At 44.5% G+C, this 20,091-nt stretch overlaps 1 protein-coding gene across 2 annotated transcripts in view; it reads left to right on the top strand.

Moving 5' to 3' along the window:
- The window catches only part of ERBB4 (erb-b2 receptor tyrosine kinase 4), a 1,557,095-nt gene that overhangs the window by 1,050,848 nt on the left and 486,156 nt on the right, over positions 1–20,091 (top strand). For both annotated transcript variants that reach the window (XM_073646618.1, XM_073646617.1), the window contains exons 10-11: positions 15,550–15,623; positions 15,789–15,879. In XM_073646618.1, the coding sequence (XP_073502719.1) occupies positions 15,550–15,623; positions 15,789–15,879 (165 nt within the window). The remainder of the gene's footprint in view (positions 1–15,549; positions 15,624–15,788; positions 15,880–20,091) is intronic.

Here is a 20,091-nt window from a genome sequence, read left to right as displayed (position 1 = left end):
TTACATTTGCACATAGGACCCCTTGTTCGAAATGAGCTTCTGAACTCTCTCGTCCATTGAATTTGTCAGGTTTTGGATGGTTTCTGCTTTAATTGTTTTGCACGAGGACAGAATACCCTCCCAGAGCTGTTGCTTAGATGTGAACTGCCTCCCGCCATCATAGACACTCCTTTTGACGATGCTCCAGAGGTTCTCAATGGGGTTGAGGTCAGGGGAGCATGGATGCCACACCATAAGTTTGTCCCCTTTTATGCCCATAGCAGCCAGAGATGCAGATGTGTTATGTGCAGCATGAGACGGGGCATTATCATGCATGAAATGATCTCGATGGTCCAGATGGATGGAGTGGAGGATGGCTGGTTGATGGACACCCCATGCAAACACGGCTACGGCGCTAACAAGGAGGAGGTGGAGTAATGTTTTGAGCTGGAATCATGGGGAGAGAGATTGTCGGCCCTTTTAGAATCCCTGAAGGGGTAAAGATGAACTCCATAATGTATGTGGAGTTTCTCAAACAGCACTTCCTTCCATGGTTCAAGAAGAAGATCCGTGCATTCCGCAGCAAGATCATTTTCATGCATGATAATGCCCCGTCTCATGGCGTTAATGCTGCCATTGTCAATGAATGCCCAGGTGTCCTTAATTTTATATAGGATCCTCATCTATGGCTCTTGGTCTTTGCAATAATTCCACTAGGTTCCTGCTGACTACAAAGGTGATTGTTCCTGTTAGTACTGTTACCTACCCAGTTTTTACATATTTCGTTGCCTGTCCTTTGCCTATTTATTGCTTGCCACCTTTCCCCACATGTTCTAACCATACCTTAGTTTGACTATGGCCACGGCCCCACTATCAGTGGCTTAGGATCATAAGCAAGACACTTGAAGCAGGGAGGAGTCATAGGCCACGGCCCCACTATCAGTATTTGGTCAGTGTTCGGTCAGTATTTTTTCTCAGGAGTGGGAGCCAAAACCAGGAGTGGGTGATAAATGCAGAATTGGTGACTTGTTTCTATTATACCTTTTCTCTGATTGTTCCTCACTTGCTTTTGGCTCCCACTCCTAAAAAAAATTCTGACCGAATACTGATAGTGGTGCTGTGGCCTATGATTCCTCCCTGCTTCAAGTGTCTGGCTTATGATCCTACCCAAAGAGGCAGATATGAGTTGTTGAGTTGGTGCAAATACAATGATCTATGGCCGCTATATGGGAGCAGGAAAACCACCTCTTACCAGCCGGTATCTGCAGAACTTCTTTTGATTAACCATCCTGTCGCAAGGCACATATGTGCAACAACACAATGATGAAATCATGTCAGGTGGACTAATCAGAAGAAGAGGCGCAAACATCAGCAGTTAATAGGCTCCCGTGCAGCAGCCACAGACCAATGTTGTGCCTGATAGGATGAGACCAGAAAATCCATTTGCACTAACTCTAATAAGTGGCATTGTTCTCAACAATTTCTGATCTGCCAGTATATATCTGGTACTGGTGACATCTCTATGCTCATTATTCTGCAGCTAGTAGATACTTATGGATCCCAATTCAGTTGTGGACACAAAATAAAGAATGTCCCTGTGCAACAACAGTACATGTGCCCCTTCATTTGTGTGTGAGAGAAGCTGCTTGATGTCTTGCATATTGAAGTTGGCCCCCTTTATCTCTCGGCTCGTGTACACAGGTTGCACCAATGGTATGTTGGCCAATTCCCTTATCCACTCACTGGTTAACATTACCAAAGAACATCTCTTCGATCTCATCATAGCACATGCGGGCCAAGATGTCTCATGCTTCATCTGAAATCAAAGACGTTTGTAGAATGACACTTGGCTGTCTGGTTTGGTACAAGAGGAAAAAAACAGCGGTGGACACAGACAGAAGAAGGGCCCTGTGCAAGAACAATATATGGACCCCTTTTTGTGTCTGTGACAAAAGTTGCTTACTGTATCGGAGGTGGAAATAGACCGTCTCACTTCTTGAGCTTGTGTGCGTCTGCACAGGTTACAGCAATGGTATGGCCACCTCTGGAAGAAACAACCAAGATCATAACATTCAGCTATAAGATTTCCCTACCCATTGAAATATCAAAAGGTGAGATGTTCTGTAGGTTCACAAAGTGGGAGATTGACTGGTACTAGAGCCAAAATGAGATTTTCCTTTCTGGACAAAATTTTATTAATTGTCGTATATTAATGTGCAACTATAACTTTAACAATTTTTCATATAAACTGATTTAAAGCAATGGCCTGGACTGTATGTTCCCCGAGTGCTCAAGAAAGGGTCTCATGAGTTAGGAGGTTTGCTAGACTATACTGTTGGATACTAAGGTTTTAATCGGCAGAAGTGTAGGTTTGAGCAGAAATTTTGAGGAAGGAGTACAGTGGCAGAAGAAATTTGTAGGCTTACCTGATTGGTGAGAAGGTGGGTTCAATTTGGGGGCTATATAAGGAGGGAGTACCTATGGGACGTCTTCTTTGGTGGTGGCCTTTGTTCCCGGGAACATCTCACCCTAAAGGACTATCATTTTCAAGATAATAGTTGGACTTTGTTCACTTTGTCACAGCGATTGGCGGAAAAGGAGAGCGGTTTTGAAGGAGGTTGATTGCACTGAAGGAGCCCAGTGCAGGGATGGGTGACTCTCATGTGTTTCAAGGTTCTTACAGTGTTGTAAGCAGGTCCCAACTGGGTTAGGCCTCAGCAGGACATTTTGGGGTGTGCAACACTCAGCCAGGAGCCCCCTGGTCTGGTGCAGTGTGACTGGGGGCAGTGTGGAAGAGCCGTGTTTTGCGTTCAAAGAAAATGGTCTTGAACCTTCAATCTCCCCCTCCTTTCTGGTCATATTAATGTTGCTTTTAATGTTACGGTGAGGGAAATAAGTATTTGATCCATTGCTGTTTTTGTAAGTTTGCCCACTGACAAAGACATGAACAGTCTATAATTTTAAGGGTAAGTTAATTTTAACATTGAGAGATAGAATATCCAAAAAAAAATCAAGAAAATCACATTGTATAAATCACATTTTTTTGCATTTTGTAGAGAGAAATAAGTATTTGATCCCTCTGGCAAACAACACTTAATACTTGGTTGCAAAACCCTTGTTGGCAAGCACAGCAGTCAGACGTTTGTATTTTTGTAGTTGATGATGAGGTTTGCGCACATGTCAGGAGGAATTTAGGTCCACTCTTCTTTGCAGATCATCTCTACATCATTAAGATTTTGAGGCCGTCGCTTGGCAACTCGGAGCTTCAACTCCCTCCATAAGTTTTCTATGGGATTAAGGTCTGGAGACTGGCTAGGCCACTCCATAACCTTACTGTGCTTCTTTTTGAGCCACTCCTATGTTGCCTTGGCTGTATGTTTTGGGTCATTGTCTTGCTGGAAGACCCAGACACGAACCATCTTCAATGATCTTACTGAGGGAAGGAGGTTGTTGGCCAAAATCTTGCAATACATGACCCCATCCATCTTCCCTTCAGTACGGTGTAGTCGTCATGTTGATGCACCCCCTGGGCCGTGTGCGTGTGGGGATACCCGGAACCGGACCTTTTGTGGATGCTGGGGGTTGTAGTCTCCGTGGCGGCGGCCCGGTCCCGTGGCTCAGGGTGGTCAAACCAGTGGCGGATCTGTTTATAGGGTTTTGTAATGTTTAAGTGTCCGACTATGCCACCCATGGATTGCGGTCACAGAGAACCGCCGCTGCTGGGCAGACCTCTGAGGCTGATGGTGAGTGCAGCAGAGGGTAGTATAACTCCCCACGGGAGGAGTGTAGCCTCAGGGCAGTTTGTGCGGATGTTAGGGGTGATGGTGCGTGGTAATAATGACTCAGAGTCTCTGTAATGCAGTCCAGAATCTTTACTCACAGTTCGTTACTCCACGTTACTCCGGCTGGTTTTAACTTCCCGCGTCGCACTGTGCTCACCAGGTGAGGGCTCGGCCGACTCTCAGATAACTTTGGAGCGCTTCACAGGACCCCCTTTGTGTGTCCTTTCTCTGGCCGTTCATACCTCACCAGTGACCAAGCTTCTGTCCGGCTGCCTCGGGCCTTGGCAGGTAAACGTTGGCCTCCATTTCCCTGACCCTTTGTGGTGCCTTCCTAACGGGTATGGCAAGGGGCTGCGCCACATAAAATGTCACAGCCTCCGGTTTCTAGCTGAGGGTAGTTCCCCGCCTCCACTAGTTTCGGGGACCGGTCTCCCCCTTTAGCCTGACCCCTCCACTCAGGTAGATTCGGGCGTGTGGTCGCTACCAGCCGGTCCACACCCCTGGGGTCCCCTCGTTCCTTGTTCCTGGAGCTCCTCCGCTCCGCTTCCTTCCTTCTCCTTCCTCCAGGCGTGGGCCTCAGTTGCTAGGCCCGCCTCTGGAGCAGAGCTCATGCAGAGCCCCTGCTCCCTGTCACTTCTCCTCAGACTGGCCACCGAAACTAAGATGGCTCCTCCCTTTTATACCTCCTTCTCAGTGCACCCAGGAACTGCTCTCTCCTTCCTATGCACTACAGGGTTCCCCTTCCTCGGTGTTCCCTCCCCCACTCCAGCCAGGGACAGGGACTGTCCTGCTCCACTTGGAGCATATCGGTCGCCCTGCCCCCCCGGAAATGTGGTGTAATGCATGCAGGTGTCAGGGTCCTCATCCACACTCCATCCTTACCTGAGAGTGAGATATCACACCTCTGGGTGAGGTGCAATACCTCTGTAACAACCGAACCCTCGGGGTGCTACATTCCCCACTGGTAAATCACAGCACGTCTGCGGGCTGGAACAGAGTAAAAGGCAGGGTATATTAGGACATGCAAAACTTTTATACAACTTCCTTTTATGGGAACCATTTTCTCTTTTCAACATTATAAGTGCACTTTTAATATCACGGGAACTCTTTTATCAAACCTCATGTAAAGCATCATATAAAGCATTTCGGTATGTAAAACTTTTCATATAAAACGTTTTCAAGTGGACTCTCTTTCACTGGCCGCTGTGCAATTTGCGACCAGGTGTCCATTTTTCTTAAAGTGCAAACTTGGCAAAACTTTTAACATCAGGGACCCGTTCGTAAACCCTCAACGTAGGCCCTGGGCGTGGCTGCAGGGCATAGGTGATCCGTCCGTTGAACCACGTCTTCCGCCATGCCAAATGGGTTTTTGTTCTGAGGTCGGTTGTTGTAGTACCTTATAAAACCAGTAGGGGGCACTTTAAGAAGTGCAACTATTTACAAAGTTGACCGCTCCCAGTCCTCGGCCGGATGTAAACAAAGGGTTGGCTGCTCCCAGTCCTCAGACGGATATTACTGACCCGTTTCCAGGTAACTTTATGTAGAACAAACAGGCAACAGTCAGGCAACAGTCCCCAACCGGGGTGAACTTTTCTTCCTCTACCCTGACGGGCAACTATTTACAGTTCACTCACGCTTTCTTTTAATAGCGGCGTCCTCCTTGTGCACGCTCCTCCTCCTCGTAGTCTTCAGACCCGTCCCGGTCCTCTGGATTGTAGGGTTTAGGGTAGTGTTCTTCCTCTACCCTCCGGACATTGAGGGCGTACCACCCCCGCAGGCTTCTGTGTCTGGTGTAGATGACGTGATCACCAGGGTACAGGTCTGGGGCGCGAGCTCCCGGGATAAGCAGTTCTGGCAGGGGAACCAGGGACGGTGCAGCGCCAGCTGCGTCCGGGACAGGGACATCACTCCTACCTGCTCCCGCGACCGCTTCAGCTCGGCCTATCACCTCCCGATCCATGAGAAGCTTCGCCGGGGCTTGGGCGCCGCCGATCATTTGCTGCTCCGCCCCCGGTGTACACGGCATGGAGAACGGCATTACCGTGGCAGCGGCCGCGCCTGCGGCTGAAGTTCCCTCCATTTTGGGCGTCTTCCTCCCCCCTTGGTGAACCGCGGCCTACCTTCTCTTCTTTCTCCTCCGTAGGCCGCAGCTCCGCAGGCGATGGTCTGCGTTGAGGAACTGGCGTCGCGCGCAGCTGACGTCAGCGCTCGCTGGGCTCCTTCCAGGACCTTGTGCGGCATCAGCGCATGGGGCGGGGCTTCGGACTTCGGTCGCTTTCGGCGTCCACGCCCCTCTTCTTCCCGCGCGGCGCCCCGAAGATGGCGCCCAATAGTGGGAAAATGGCTGCGGATGGCGGGAAAACGGCTGCGGATGGCGGGAAACTTCACCACGGTAAGTATCACAGTCTTTCTTCAGGCACGCAGTACCCGGTGGTTGCGGGCACGAAATACTGCCGACTACACCAAAGTTGATGCGCCCCTTGGGCCGTGTGCGTGTGGGGATACCCGGAACCGGACCTTTTGTGGATGCTGGGGGTTGTAGTCTCCGTGGCGGCGGCCCGGTCCCGTGGCTCAGGGTGGTCAAACCAGTGGCGGATCTGTTTATAGGGTTTTGTAATGTTTAAGTGTCCGACTACGCCACCCGTGGATTGCGGTCACGGAGAACCGCCGCTGCGGGGCAGACCTCTGAGGCTGATGGTGAGTGCAGCAGAGGGTAGTATAACTCCCCACGGGAGGAGTGTAGCCTCAGGGCAGTTTGTGCGGATGTTAGGGGTGATGGTGCGCGGGAATAATGACTCAGAGTCTCTGTAATGCAGTCCAGGACCTTTACTCACAGTTCGTTACTCCACGTTACTCAGGCCGGTTGTAACTTCCCGCGTCGCACTGTGCTCACCAGGTGAGGGCTCGGCCGACTCTCAGATAACTTTGGAGCGCTTCACAGGACCCCCTTTGTGTGTCCTTTCTCTGGCCGTTCATACCCCACAGGTGACCACGCTTCTGTCCAGCTGCCTCGGGCCTTGGCGGGTAAACGTTGGCCTCCGTTTCCCTGACCCTATGTGGTGCCTTCCTAACGGCTATGGCAAGGGGCTGAGCCACATAAAATGTCACAGCCTCCGGTTTCTAGCTGAGGGTAATTCCCCGCCTCAACTAGTTTCGGGGACCGGTCTCCCCCTTTGGCCTGACCCCTCCACTCAGGTAGATTCGGACGTGTGGTCGCTTCCCACCGGTCCACACCCCTGGGGTCCCCTCGTTCCTTGTTCCTGGAGCTCCTCCGCTCCGCTTCCTTCCTTCTCCTTCCTCCAGGCGTGGGTCTCAGTTGCTAGGCCCGCCTCTGGAGCAGAGCTCATGCAGAGCCCCTGCTCCCTGTCACTTCTCCTCAGACTGGCCTCCTTCTCAGTGCACCCAGGAACTGCTCTCTCCCTCCTATGCACTACATAGTTCCCTTTCCTCGGTGTTCCCTCCCCCCACTCCAGCCAGGGACAGGGACTGTCGTGCTCCACTTGGAGCATATCGGTCGCCCTGCCCCCCCAGAAATGTGGTGTAATGCATGCAGGTGTCAGGGTCCTCATCCACACTCCATCCTTACCTGACAGTGAGATATCACACCTCTGGGTGAGGCGCAATACCTCTGTAGCAACCGAGCCCTCGGGGTGCTACAATGTCCCCTTTGCAGAAAAGCACCCCAAAAGTATAATGTTTCCCCCATCATGCTTCACTGTTGGGACGATGTTCTTAGGGTTGTACTCATCCTTCTTCTTCCTCCAAACATGGCGAGTTGAGTTAATGCCAAAGAGCTCAATTTTTGTCTCATCTGACCACAACACCTTCTCCCAATAAGTCACAGAATCATCCAGGTGACGGGCCTGCACTTGTGCCTTCTTGAGCAGGGGGACCTTGCGGGCACTGCAGGATTTTAAACCTTTAAGTCGTAATGTGTTACCAATGGTTTTCTTGGTGACTGTGGTCCCAGCTGCCTTGAGATCATTAAAAAGTTCTCCCCGTGTAGTTTTAGGCTGATCTCTCACCTTCCTCGTGATCAAGGATACCACCTGAGGTGAGATTTTGCATGGTGCCCCAGATCGATGTCGATTGACAGTCATTTTGTATTTCTTCCATTTTCTTACTATTGTCTCCTTCTCAGTTGTCTCCTTCTCATCCAGCGTCTTACTTATGGTTTTGTAGGCCATTCCAGCTTTGTGCAGGTCTATGGTCTTGTCCCTGACATCATTAGAAAGCTGTTTGGTCTTGCCCATGTTTTGGAGGTTAGAGTCTGACTGATTAATTGAGTCTGTGGACAGGAGTCTTTTATACAGGTGACTATGTAAGACTGCTGTCTTTAATGCAGGTAACAAGTTGATTAGGAGCGTCTAACTGGTCTGTAGGAGCCAGAACTCATAATGGTTTGTAGGGGATCAAATACTTATTTCTCACTGCAAAATGCAAATAAATTTATCTAATTTATACAATGTGATTTTCTTGATTTTTTTTTGGATATTCTATCTCTCAATGTTAAAATTAATCTACCCTTAAAATTATAGACTGTTCATGTCTTTGTCAGTGGGCAAACTTACAAAAACAGCAAGGGATCAAATACTTATTTCCCCCACTGTATGTTTGATTTGTTTAATAAGACTGCTGTGGCCATTTTTCCAATGTCACACTGTGTTGTGTTTTCATCATTAGATAAGGGGTGGAGAGAAGTTTGGATCTATAGACGTTTTGAAATAGGGCTGTCGTATTCACATATTCCGAGGTCAAGTAGAAATGAACACTGAATTTTCATTACTGCATTCAGTGGGATATGCAAAAGTTTTATTCCAAGTTCCATTTACTACCTACGTTATGACATAATTTTGACTTGAAGCAGTGAGGGAGTAAAGTAGTCTCTATAGGGCAAAGGACAATTTTTTTTGTTTTTTTTGGCTATCTCTAATAGTGTTCCCCTTTAGTAACACACTGTATGATGTGAAATAATGAACCTGGTGACAATGGAGCACTGCAGTTTATTGAAGTGCAGACGTAATAATGGTGGAGAAAAGCGTTTTTCCCGCTGGCATTTACACCAAAAGATTATACAATTTAGTTCTAGCACTGAAATAAAAAGTCAAACTTTAGGGATTTGTAAACTCATTGCCAGCTGGGTCCCTGCTTGAGATGGAATTTCATTTTGCAGGAATTGCTGAATGATTTTTAACAAATAAAAAAAAAAAAAGTTTTGTTTCCTGAAATGAATCATGTTAATGAGCGTGTGTGTGAGCAATCGCCTGCACTGGTAAATAACCTTGAGATAAAATATATATTCCTTCTCCCTTCCTAAATGAAGGAGTAGAACACCAAAATGATGAGGTTCTGTTAGGACACCATGACTGAGGAATACTAAGGTAGCGAGGTCCTGACGTGTCACTATGTGACTCTCAAGTAATAATAAGGGAAATGCCTCCTGACTGCTAAATCTTATCAGCCGCTTTAGAACTAAGCAAGCATCCTTGCAGGGCAATAGTTCACCCATACCGGCGGGGATCGGAGATGCTAATAGGTGCTGGACTGAAAATCATAAAACAGCACTGAATGTCATTATAGACATTGTAACCTGTAACCAGACAGGATGGGATGAACTGCCCTAGTGACCTCCGGCTGTTCTATGAAATCTATAACTTACATTTATTACATCCATTGGCCTGTTCTAGAATAGAGAAAAGATTAAAAGAATAAAGGGAATCTGTCATCAGGTTTTTTCTACCCCATCTGAGAGCAGCATGATGTTGGGGCAGAGGCCCTGATTTCAGCAATGTGTCACTTACTGGGCTGTGTGCTCTATTTTTTTATTAAATCACTGTTTTCTCTGCTACAGATCTCCCAATTCCCTGAATGCTGAGCTCTATATAACCCCGCCCACACCACTGATTGGCTGCTCTCTGTGTACACTGTGCATAGGCAAAAATCTGCCAACTAGTGGTGTGGGCGGGGTTATACAGAGCTCATGAGTATGGAGGATTACATGGCAGCAGGATAACAAACCCTCTAGTGATAATCTCCTGCCAATAAAACAATGATTTTATCAAAACTACAGTAAGCAGCACAATAAGTGACATATCGCTGGAATCAGGATCTCGGCCCTTAAACTATTCTGCTTTCTGAGAATGAGTGAGAAAAATATAGGCATAAATTAAATTTATGGGCCCAAATATTCAAAAGTTGGCATGTACATATATATTCACCATTTTTGGTAATAATAAGCCCCTAAAAATATCTGATGCAAGCAATTACCTTCATAAGTCACATGATTAGTGTAAGGAAGTCCACCTGTGTGCAATCTAAGTGTCACATGGTCTGTCAGTATATACATATCTTTTCTGAAAGGCCACAGAGGCTACAACACCATTAAGCAAGAAGAACCACTAATCAAACACCATGAAGACCAAGGAGATCTCCAAACAAGTCAGGGACAAAGTTATTGAGAAGCACAATTCAGGGTTGGCTTATAAAAAAATATCCCAATCTCTGATGATCCCTGGAGCACCATCAAACTCATTATCATCAAATGGAAACCTTGGTGCCACAACAAACCTACCAAGAGAAGGTCGCCCACCAAACCTCTCAGCCTGAGCAAGGAGGGCATTAATCAGAGAGGCAGCACAGAGACCAAAGGTAACTCTGAAGGAGCTACAGAGATCTCAAGCAGAGATTGGAGTATCTGTCCATATGACCACAATAATCTGTACACTCCATAGAGGTGGCCTCTATGGAACAGAGGGCAGAAAAAAGCCAGCCTTTAATTACACACAAAAATTGTAAGGCTCATTTTGAATTTGTCAAAAGATATATGGGAGACTCCCCAAATGTATGGAGGTAGGTTTGGTGTCAATGAGACAAAAATTTAACTTTTTGACCTCCAAGGAAAATACTATGTCTGTGCCAAACCAACACAGCCAATCACCCTAAGAACACCATCCCCACAGTGAAACATGGTGGTGAAAGCATCATGCTGTAGGGATGTTTTTTGGCAGCAGAGACAGGGAAAATGGTCCAAGTCAAGGGGAAGTTGGGTGGTGCGAAATACAGGGATATTCTTGAGCAAAACCTCTCAGTCTGTCAGTGATTTGAAACTGGAACAGATGTTCACTTTCCAACAAGACAATGACCCAAAGCATGCTGCTAAAGCAACACTTGAGTGGTTTAAGGGGGAACGTGTAAATGTTTTGCAGTGACCTAGTCAAAGCCAAGACCTTGAAGATTGCTGTTCACCAGAGGAAAACACCTAACTTAAAGGAGCTGGAGCAGTTTTGCCTTGAGGATTGAGCAAAAATCCCAGTGGCGAGATGTGGAAAGCTCATACAGTCTTATCCAAAGTGACTGTAATTGCCGCAAAAGGAAGCTCTGCAAAGTACTGACTTTAGGGGCTGAATAGTTATGCACACTGAAGTTTTCAGTTATTTTGTCCTATGTGTTGTTTGCTTCACAATAAAAAGAAAGTCAAATGTTCACAGTTGTAGGCATGTTCTTTACATGAACTGATGCAAACCCTAAAAAAACCTGTGAAATTCCAGGTTGTGAGGTAGCAAAACATAAAAAATGCCAAAGAGGGGGGGGGGGATACTTTTGCAAGCTACTGTAAGTTATGCAAATTGAAGCAGAGGGGCCATTGACTATTATGAGGTCCATCTGGGTTACATTTTTAGAACGGAAGAAGGAATAGTTCTGTTTGCAAGATTTTTCTTTGTGTTCTAAAAAAATCACCAAATGGAACCCAGAGAAACCCCATAATAACCACTTTGGCATCTGTGCTTCTGTTTGCACCGGATCAGTTATTTAGATCCTTTGTTTCTAGGTAGAACAGATAAACTGTATATCTAAGTGAACATGTGATCAGAGCCTTAAAGGGTTTGTCCAGGATTAGTAAGACATTGCTTTTTTTCCCCAAATCAATGCCACACCTGTGCGCCTTTCCTCATTCAATGTTGCTGAGCTGCTATACCAGACACAAACTATGGACATATGTGGCGCTGTTTCAGAAAGAAGGCAGCCTTGGACTGCCCCTTCTCCTGTTCTTATAGCTACGGCATAGTTCAGTCTGTGATTTGGCTCTTTAAGCAGTTTATTACAGTGATATTCTTGCCTAGATGCAATGCTCCTATATCTTACTATAATATGGTATCTGATGAAACACAATTGATTTCTGTCTGCTTATGTATAAAGAAAAAACTCCTGTATAATATAAGGTCCAGTAGACTATATGTCCTATATTGTGACTCTGTACAACTCAGAGCTTGTTCGGAACCACAATACACTGTAAACTCGAGGCCCTAAATGAGTATATATATATATATACATACACTACCGTTGAAAAGTTTGGGGTCACCCAGACAATTTTGTGTTTTCCATGAAAACTCATACTTTTATTTATCAAATGAGTTGCAAAATGATTAGAAAATATGGTCCAGACATTGACAAGGTTAGAAATAATGATTTTTATTAGAAAGAATAATTTTCTCCTTCAAACTTTGCTTTCGTCAATGAATGCTCCTGTAGCACCCTGAGGATTCGGCTGCTACAGGGGTATTGCACCTCAACCCAGAGGTGTGATATTCCACTCCCGGGCAAGGATGGAGAGTGGAACTGAGCTCGGTAGGCTGCATGCACTACACACATCCCATTTCCGGGGAACAGACCAACGGTACTCCCACTTAGAAATGTGCAGGTACGACCGAGTCTGTTCCTGGCTGGAGTGGGAGGGGGGTGGTACATCCCATGTAGTGTAGGGGCAGATAGGGGGAGCAGCCTGGGTAAAGATAGGAGCTCATTGGGTGCTGGTCACCTGAGCTCACACATAGAGGGATATATAAGGTGGGCACCAACTAGAATCAGGGTCAGTCTGTCAGAATCAGGAAGAGGAGCAGAGCAGAGCCCTAGAGAGAGAGAGAGTGGAGCAGAGAAAGAGAGACCCAGAGGGGGAAGCAGAAGAGAGGACTCCAAGATCCCAAATTAAAACAACGGGTGAAGAGCCGGCATCAGGGTACCGGAACCCAAGCTGGTGGGGGCAGAAACACACCCCAGCCAGAGACCGGAGGCCGTGGGCAGCGTCTGCCACGGCCACCCACCACATCCACCCCGAAGGCATACCACGCGGAGGGTCAGGGAACCCAAGGCCAAGGGTCACCCAACAGAAGGCCCGAGGGAGCTGGACCTGGGTGGATCACTAGTGGGGACGGCCAGAGAAAGGACAGAAGGAGAGCTCAGGGTCACGCCCCGGACTCGCTTGGGGGTTGGCTGGATCCAGGACCTGGTGGACGCAGCACGGCTCGGGTGGTCACTAGCAGCTGGAGTGACCGGAACATCAGCAGTGAGTAAATACCCTAAACTGCACAACCCGACTCTGTCTTCCTTTAACATCTATGCTGCACCACCACAACCCCCATCCTCTGCACCTGACCCCCTGAGGCTATACCCCACCCGTTGGGGGTTATACCATCAAAAGCTGCACCTACACCATCAGCCTCAGCGGACCCTGCTGCAGCGGCGGCCATAGTGACCGCAATACAACGGGTGGCGTAGTCGACACAAAAGAACTTTAGTAACATCTGTAGAACTGCCACATCACACTGAGCTTGACGCCCTGGGCACGGGACCGGGTCACAGCCGCTCGGAGACTACAACCCCCCATCTGATCCGGTGCCGGGTATTCCCCTCAAAAAGGAATATGTCCCAGGGGGCGCGTCACTCCCTTTACAGCAATTACAGCATTGCAGACCTCTGGCATTCTAGCTGTTAATTTGCTGAGGTAATCTTGAGAAATCTCCCCCTATGCTTCCTGAAGCCCCTCCCACAAGTTGGATTGGCTTGATGGGCACTTTTTGTGTACCATACGGTCAAGCTGCTCCCACAACAGCTCAATGGGGTTGAGAATTGGTGACTGCGCTGGCCACTCCATTACAGATTGAATAAAAGCTGCCTGCTTCTACCCTAAATAGTTCATGCATAATTTGGAGGTGAGCTTTGGGTCATTGTCCTGTTGTAGGATGAAATATGCTCCAATGAAGCGCTGTCCACAGAGTATGGCATGGCGTTGTAAAATGGAGTGATAGCCTTCCTTGTTCAAAATCCCATTTACCTTGTACAAATCTCCCACTTTACCAGCACCAAAGCAACCCCAGACCATTACATTACCTCCACCATGCTTGACAGATGGCGTAAGGCACTCTTCCAGCATCTTTTCAGTTGTTCTGTGTCTCACAAATATTCTTCTGTGTGATCCAAACACCTCAAACTTTGATTCGTCTGTCCTTAAAACTTTTTTCCAATCTTCCTCTGTCCAATGTCTGTGTTCTTTTGCCCATATTAATCTTTTCCTTTTATTAGCCAGTCTCAGATATGGCTTTTTCTTTGCCACTTTGCCCTGAAGACCAGCATCCCGGAGTCGCCTCTTCACTGTAGACGTTGACACTGGCGTTTTGCTTGTACTATTTAATGAAGCTGCCAGTTGAGGAGCTGTGAGGCGTCGATTTCTCAAACTAGAGACTCTAATGTGCTTGTCTTGTTGCTCAGTTGTGCAGCGGGGTCTCCCACTTCTCTTTCTACTCTGGTTAGAGCCTGTTTGTGCTCTCCTCTGAAGGGAGTAGTACACACCGTTGAAGGAAATCTTCAGCTTCCTGGCAATTTCTCTCATGGAATAGCCTTCATTTCTAAGAACAAGAATAGACTGTCGAGTTTCACATGAAAGTTCTCTTTTTCTGGCCATTTTGAGAGTTTCATAGAACAAACAAATGTAATACTCCAGATTCTCAACTAGCTCAAAGGAAGGTCAATTTTATAGCTTCTCAAATCAGCCAAACTGTTTTTAGCTGGGCTAACATACTTTTCTGGGGTTTTCTAAACATCCATTATCCTTCTTACACAGTTAGCAAACACAATGTACCATTAAAACACTGGAGTGGTGGTTGTTGGAAATGGGCCTCTATACACCTATGTAGATATTGCAATAAAAACAAGACGTTTGCAGCTAGAATAGTCATTTACCACATTAACAATGTATAGAGTGTATTTCTGATTCATTTAATGTTAGCTTCTTTGAAAAAAAATGTGCTTTTCTTTAAAAAATAATGACATTTCTAAATGACCCCAAACTTTTGAACGGTAGTGTACATATATATTTCTTTTATTTTTTTCCTAGTATAAATGCCGCTGTTCTCCAGAATCTGGCATTGTTTTTATTCTGTTCCTATGCCTCTCCATTCCTGAGATATGGTCTTTTTATCCAATTGGGTGTGGTTTTCAAATCTTTACAGGAGTTTTCTTAGTGACCACACCCAGTTGGCTAAAATGGGTAGATTTACATATAAGGAAAAGGGGGGCCATATCTTAGAAATGGAGAGGCGCAGGAAAAAAAAAGATGCCAGATTCAGGAGAACAGCTGCATTTACCTTAGGTAAGAAAACAAAATTCATTTATTTTGACCCTCTTTAAAATCCCACAGTATGAATTGATAATGTCAGCTCTGCTATATCTGCAGATATATTTTTGAGTATTCAGCTAGTAGGATCATTTCAGGAAAATAAAAATTCAAAATGAGATCTGATCTGTGATTTTTTTCTTTCATTTTCATCCGGATTTCAGTCATTTTTTAATCTAGAACACCAGGTGTGAAATGTTTGGTGTACAGTACGTAGGTCTGGGACTTGTTTGCGCCCTCTTGTGTTTGATGCTATGAATTACAGCTTGTTACAGCTTCTGTGTGCAGAATGCAACCTAACGATTTATAACCTTTTACGTTTTTTTTTTTATAATTCTCCAGCGATGCCTACCACAATATAGCGCCATTAAATCCGGAGAAGCTGCATATCTTCCGTACTGTGCGAGAAATCACAGGTAAAATAATCGGGGTTTTTTTTGTAGTTAAATATTATAGGGAAACATTTGCTTTATTGTACTACTGAGAATTGTTGTATTCTCTGCTTATGTTGTATGTGAAGATTTCATGATCATCTCTCCAATGTGAAATAATTATGTAATATTCTTCTATAATCTTCCTAGGTTATCTTAATATCCAGTCCTGGCCAAAGAACATGACCGACCTTAGAGTCTTTTCGAACCTGGTTAGCATCGGGGGCCGAGATTTATACAGGTATGGTACATGACATAAAAATTACTAATACAAGTTTACTTGCTACAGACCATGAGGACATGAACACATCTCTTACAGGAGATGATACAATGTTCTTGTGTGTAAATCCAGTAAGGATTTGTTAATTAAAGGATTATCCAGTGTAAATAAAGCTTCAAGGGGCTTCTTGTGTTAGGGTAATAAAGCTTTGGGTCATAATCTCTGCAAAAATGAAAGGTTAGACAACTTTTTCATATACTTTTTTCAACTTTTAGCTACGTTACTGTGCAAAAGTTTTAGGCAGGTGTGGAAAAAATGCAGTCACGGCAAATATTGATCTTTGGTTCTATTTTGTTAATTAAAAATAAACTATTAACTCTTCAAGTTTTGAAAACATTGTTACTTTGCAGATTTTTTTTTCCCACACCTGCCTAAAACTTTTGCACAATACTGTATATGTTTGTTATCAATGAATGAAAATGCCCTAGTTTACATTTAGAGACTGTCCACAAACAGCTTCAATCCAAACTATCCAATCCCCATTGTAAATTAAGATTATTAGCAAAATTGAGAAACTTTCTTCTGTTTGCAAAAAAAAAAAGACAAATAAACAAGAAAAATCAAATTAGTTTAAAACAATAAATATATATAGTGGTTTCTCCAAATTCATCACCAAATGCTTCTTTTATTAAGTAATGCAGTCTTAAAATTAGCAAACCCTTGGATTAAATCCCTTAGGGCTCACTCACACAGCCATATTATCCTTCCAGTGTTAGTCTATGGGGCCATGCACATGTACGATTTTTTTCCTCGTACCGAGCTGGTCCAAGGTAAAAATCTCAGCATGCCCGACTTTGATCTGATTTTCGGATTGCACTCGGCCATGCAAGTCAATGAGTGCATGGAAAGCAATGGACTGCACTCAGATGAATTCCGGGGCTCTTACAAAAAGCAGAAGATGGAGAAATATTGATGAAAAGTCACCTGTATTATGAGGTGAGAGAGCTGGGATGCATGCTCAATCAGTAGGTATCGTGCATACCTGCTAATCATGCACACATCCTGGCAGTCATCTGCTATTGCAATGTCATCACCTCAGGTCTCCTCTCAATGCAGAAATAAGTGAAAACCCCTTTAAAGCATGATATAAAACCCCTTTACAGATGATGTCTGTAATGCGCTGTGAAATTAATTGCTCTATATATATATATATGCAAGTAAAGTAAATAAATAAAATAAAGCATGTAAAGAATCGTATGTATATTTTACAGATCATGTACTAGCATGGATATTTAATGACTAATATATAATATGATATAATAAGTTACAAATAGACTAAAGTCAACACAAGTCCATGTTCACATGCCTGCAACCATTTTGCTATCACTTTTTAGTCAAAACTTTGTCAATCACTGTAGGGCTGTTCAAAATAATCTAAATCTCAGTAAAAGATTCAACCACTCTCCATGATGAGTACCTGCCAAACCTTCTTTATCATCAGATGTTGACATAGTCCTAAATGCACTGAGGTTGTAAGTCCACACAAAATTGTGTGCCTCGACTTGAGATTGTTTTGGCGTCACTCATGCAGGTAAACTTAGTGACTACTTCTAAAGAGTTATTTCTTTGTCTACTTTTCCATCCTTTTGATTTGGTCAACACTCCTGAACCATGATGATATTTGAGTTGAAATTTAGAGCTTTCCAATAATTGGGGATGGGAGACCACTCTGCCGTAAGAAGATGATAGAGAAATCCTTTTAAATGTAGAAGTAGTTTCTAGTAGAATGGAAGGGATGAGAAGAATTGTGAAGAACTATTATTTGAAAGAACTGCGACACTCCCAAGTTTAAAGTACGTTACCCTTGCATTATTCTACTTCTAAAAATATTCTGGGGCAATAAAGCATTAGAGATGAGCGTTGTTCGACTCGAACTGTTCGCCAATCTCAAATTCGAGCTGTTTTGGGCGGTGTTCGAGCCGTTCGGCGAACACGAACGATTTGAAAAAATTCGGCTGTTCGAGGTTATGTTCGATAACTGTTCGTGCACCAAAATCATAACTGGATTTTTTCTCGGTAATGATGAAAATGAATGTTAATACGCAGTTTGAGTGTTCAGCGGGGCGGGGGGAGGGGCAGGGGATGGATCTCTGCAGGAATAATGAAGATCTCCATTTTTTTTTCTCTTTCCCGCATTTACAGTGGGGAGGTGCAATCTGTCAGCCTATCAGCAGCGCACACACGGAGCGAAGTGCTTTTTTTCACACAAGCAAGGGCATGTGTCATTGGCAGTGTATGTCACATGTCCTTGCCCTATAAGACCAAGCCATTTTCCCCGTCGCCACCATTTTCTCACTGCTGCAGCTGCGTGTTAGACGGCACCGCTGTTGCTGTGTGCGCTATACCTTGTTAATTTCAAGCCAATTTTCGCACAAATATACAGATAGCTTGGGAGTAGGGAATAGTTGTGATTGCAGTTCTTTTAAGGACTAGGTTACAGCATTTCCTACGACTTTTATCAGGCAGGTCTGTGCTCTTAAATAGATAGGTAGTGGGAGTAAAGACTAATTGTAATTGAAGTCCTTTTTAGGACTAAGTTACATCAGTTCCTATCAGTTTTTGCCAGGCAGGTCTGTGCCAGTGCTGTGCAAGTTTTTTTCACAGCATTTGGCTAAATCTAGCAAAGCTAATCCTTTTTGGCCTATTGCAGAGTGTGTTAGTCAGTGGAGAAGCCTATCTGTGTTGCAAGCTACACCACCTGTGTATAGAATACCAATTTTTTTACTGCACCTAGTGAAGTAAAACCTTTTGGGCATAGCATCATTCTATTAGTCCATCTATACTGACCTCCATAAGGTTGCAAATTGAATATAATTTTTTTCTGCATCTAGCTCTGAAAAAATATTTGGGCTTCTAGCAGTGTGTGGGACTTGGTCTATTAGTCCATCTATACTGACCTTCATCAGGTTGCAAATTGAATATAATTTTTTTCTGCATCTAGCTCTGAAAAAATATTTGGGCTTCTAGCAGTGTGTGGGACTTGGTCTATTAGTCCATCTATACTGACCTCCATCAGGTTGCAAATTGAATATAATTTTTTTCTGCATCTAGCTCTGAAAAAATATTTGGGCTTCTAGCAGTGTGTGGGACTTGTTCTATTAGTCCATCTATACTGACCGCCATCAGGTTGCAAATTGAATATAATTTTTTTCTGCATCTAGCTCTGAAAAAATATTTGGGCTTCTAGCAGTGTGTGGGACTTGGTCTATTAGTCCATCTATACTGACCTTCATCAGGTTGCAAATTGAATATAATTTTTTTCTGCATCTAGCTCTGAAAAAATATTTGGGCTTCTAGCAGTGTGTGGGACTTGGTCTATTAGTCCATCTATACTGACCTCCATCAGGTTGCAAATTGAATATAATTTTTTTCTGCATCTAGCTCTGAAAAAATATTTGGGCTTCTAGCAGTGTGTGGGACTTGTTCTATTAGTCCATCTATACTGACCGCCATCAGGTTGCAAATTGAATATAATTTTTTTCTGCATCTAGCTCTGAAAAAATATTTGGGCTTCTAGCAGTGTGTGGGACTTGTTCTATTAGTCCATCTATACTGACCTCCATCAGGTTGCAAATTAAAAATAATTTTTATCTGCATCTAGCTCTGAAAAAATATTTGGGCTTCTAGCAGTGTGTGGGACTTGGTCTATTAGTCCATCTGTACTGACCTCCATCAGGTTGCAAATTGAATAGAATTTTTTTCTGCATCTGGCTCTGAAAAAATATTTGGGCTTCTAGCAGTGTGTGGGACTTGTTCTATTAGTCCATCTATACTGACCTCCATCAGGTTGCAAATTGAATATAATTTTTTTCTGCATCTAGCTCTGAAAAAATATTTGGGCTTCTAGCAGTGTGTGGGACTAGTTCTAATAGTCCATCTATACTGACCTCCATCAGGTTGCAAATTGAATATAATTTTTTTCTGCATCTAGCTCTGAAAAAATATTTGGACTTCTAGCAGTGTGTGGGACTTGGTCTATTAGTCCATCTATACTGACCTCCATCAGGTTGCAAATTGAATATAATTTTTTTCTGCATCTAGCTCTGAAAAAATATTTGGGCTTCTAGCAGTGTGTGGGACTTGGTCTATTAGTCCATCTATACTGACCTCCATCAGGTTGCAAATTGAATATAATTTTTTTCTGCATCTAACCCTGCCAATAGTTTTGGCCTA

The sequence above is a fragment of the Phyllobates terribilis genome, unplaced genomic scaffold (assembly GCF_046119375.1).
Source record: "Phyllobates terribilis strain yellow unplaced genomic scaffold, ASM4611937v1 Scaffold_9__5_contigs__length_417890890, whole genome shotgun sequence".
In the NCBI taxonomy this organism is placed as follows: domain Eukaryota; kingdom Metazoa; phylum Chordata; class Amphibia; order Anura; family Dendrobatidae; genus Phyllobates; species Phyllobates terribilis.
Note: the sequence above shows the minus strand (reverse complement) of the source record. Positions and strands in the feature narration are given on the sequence as shown.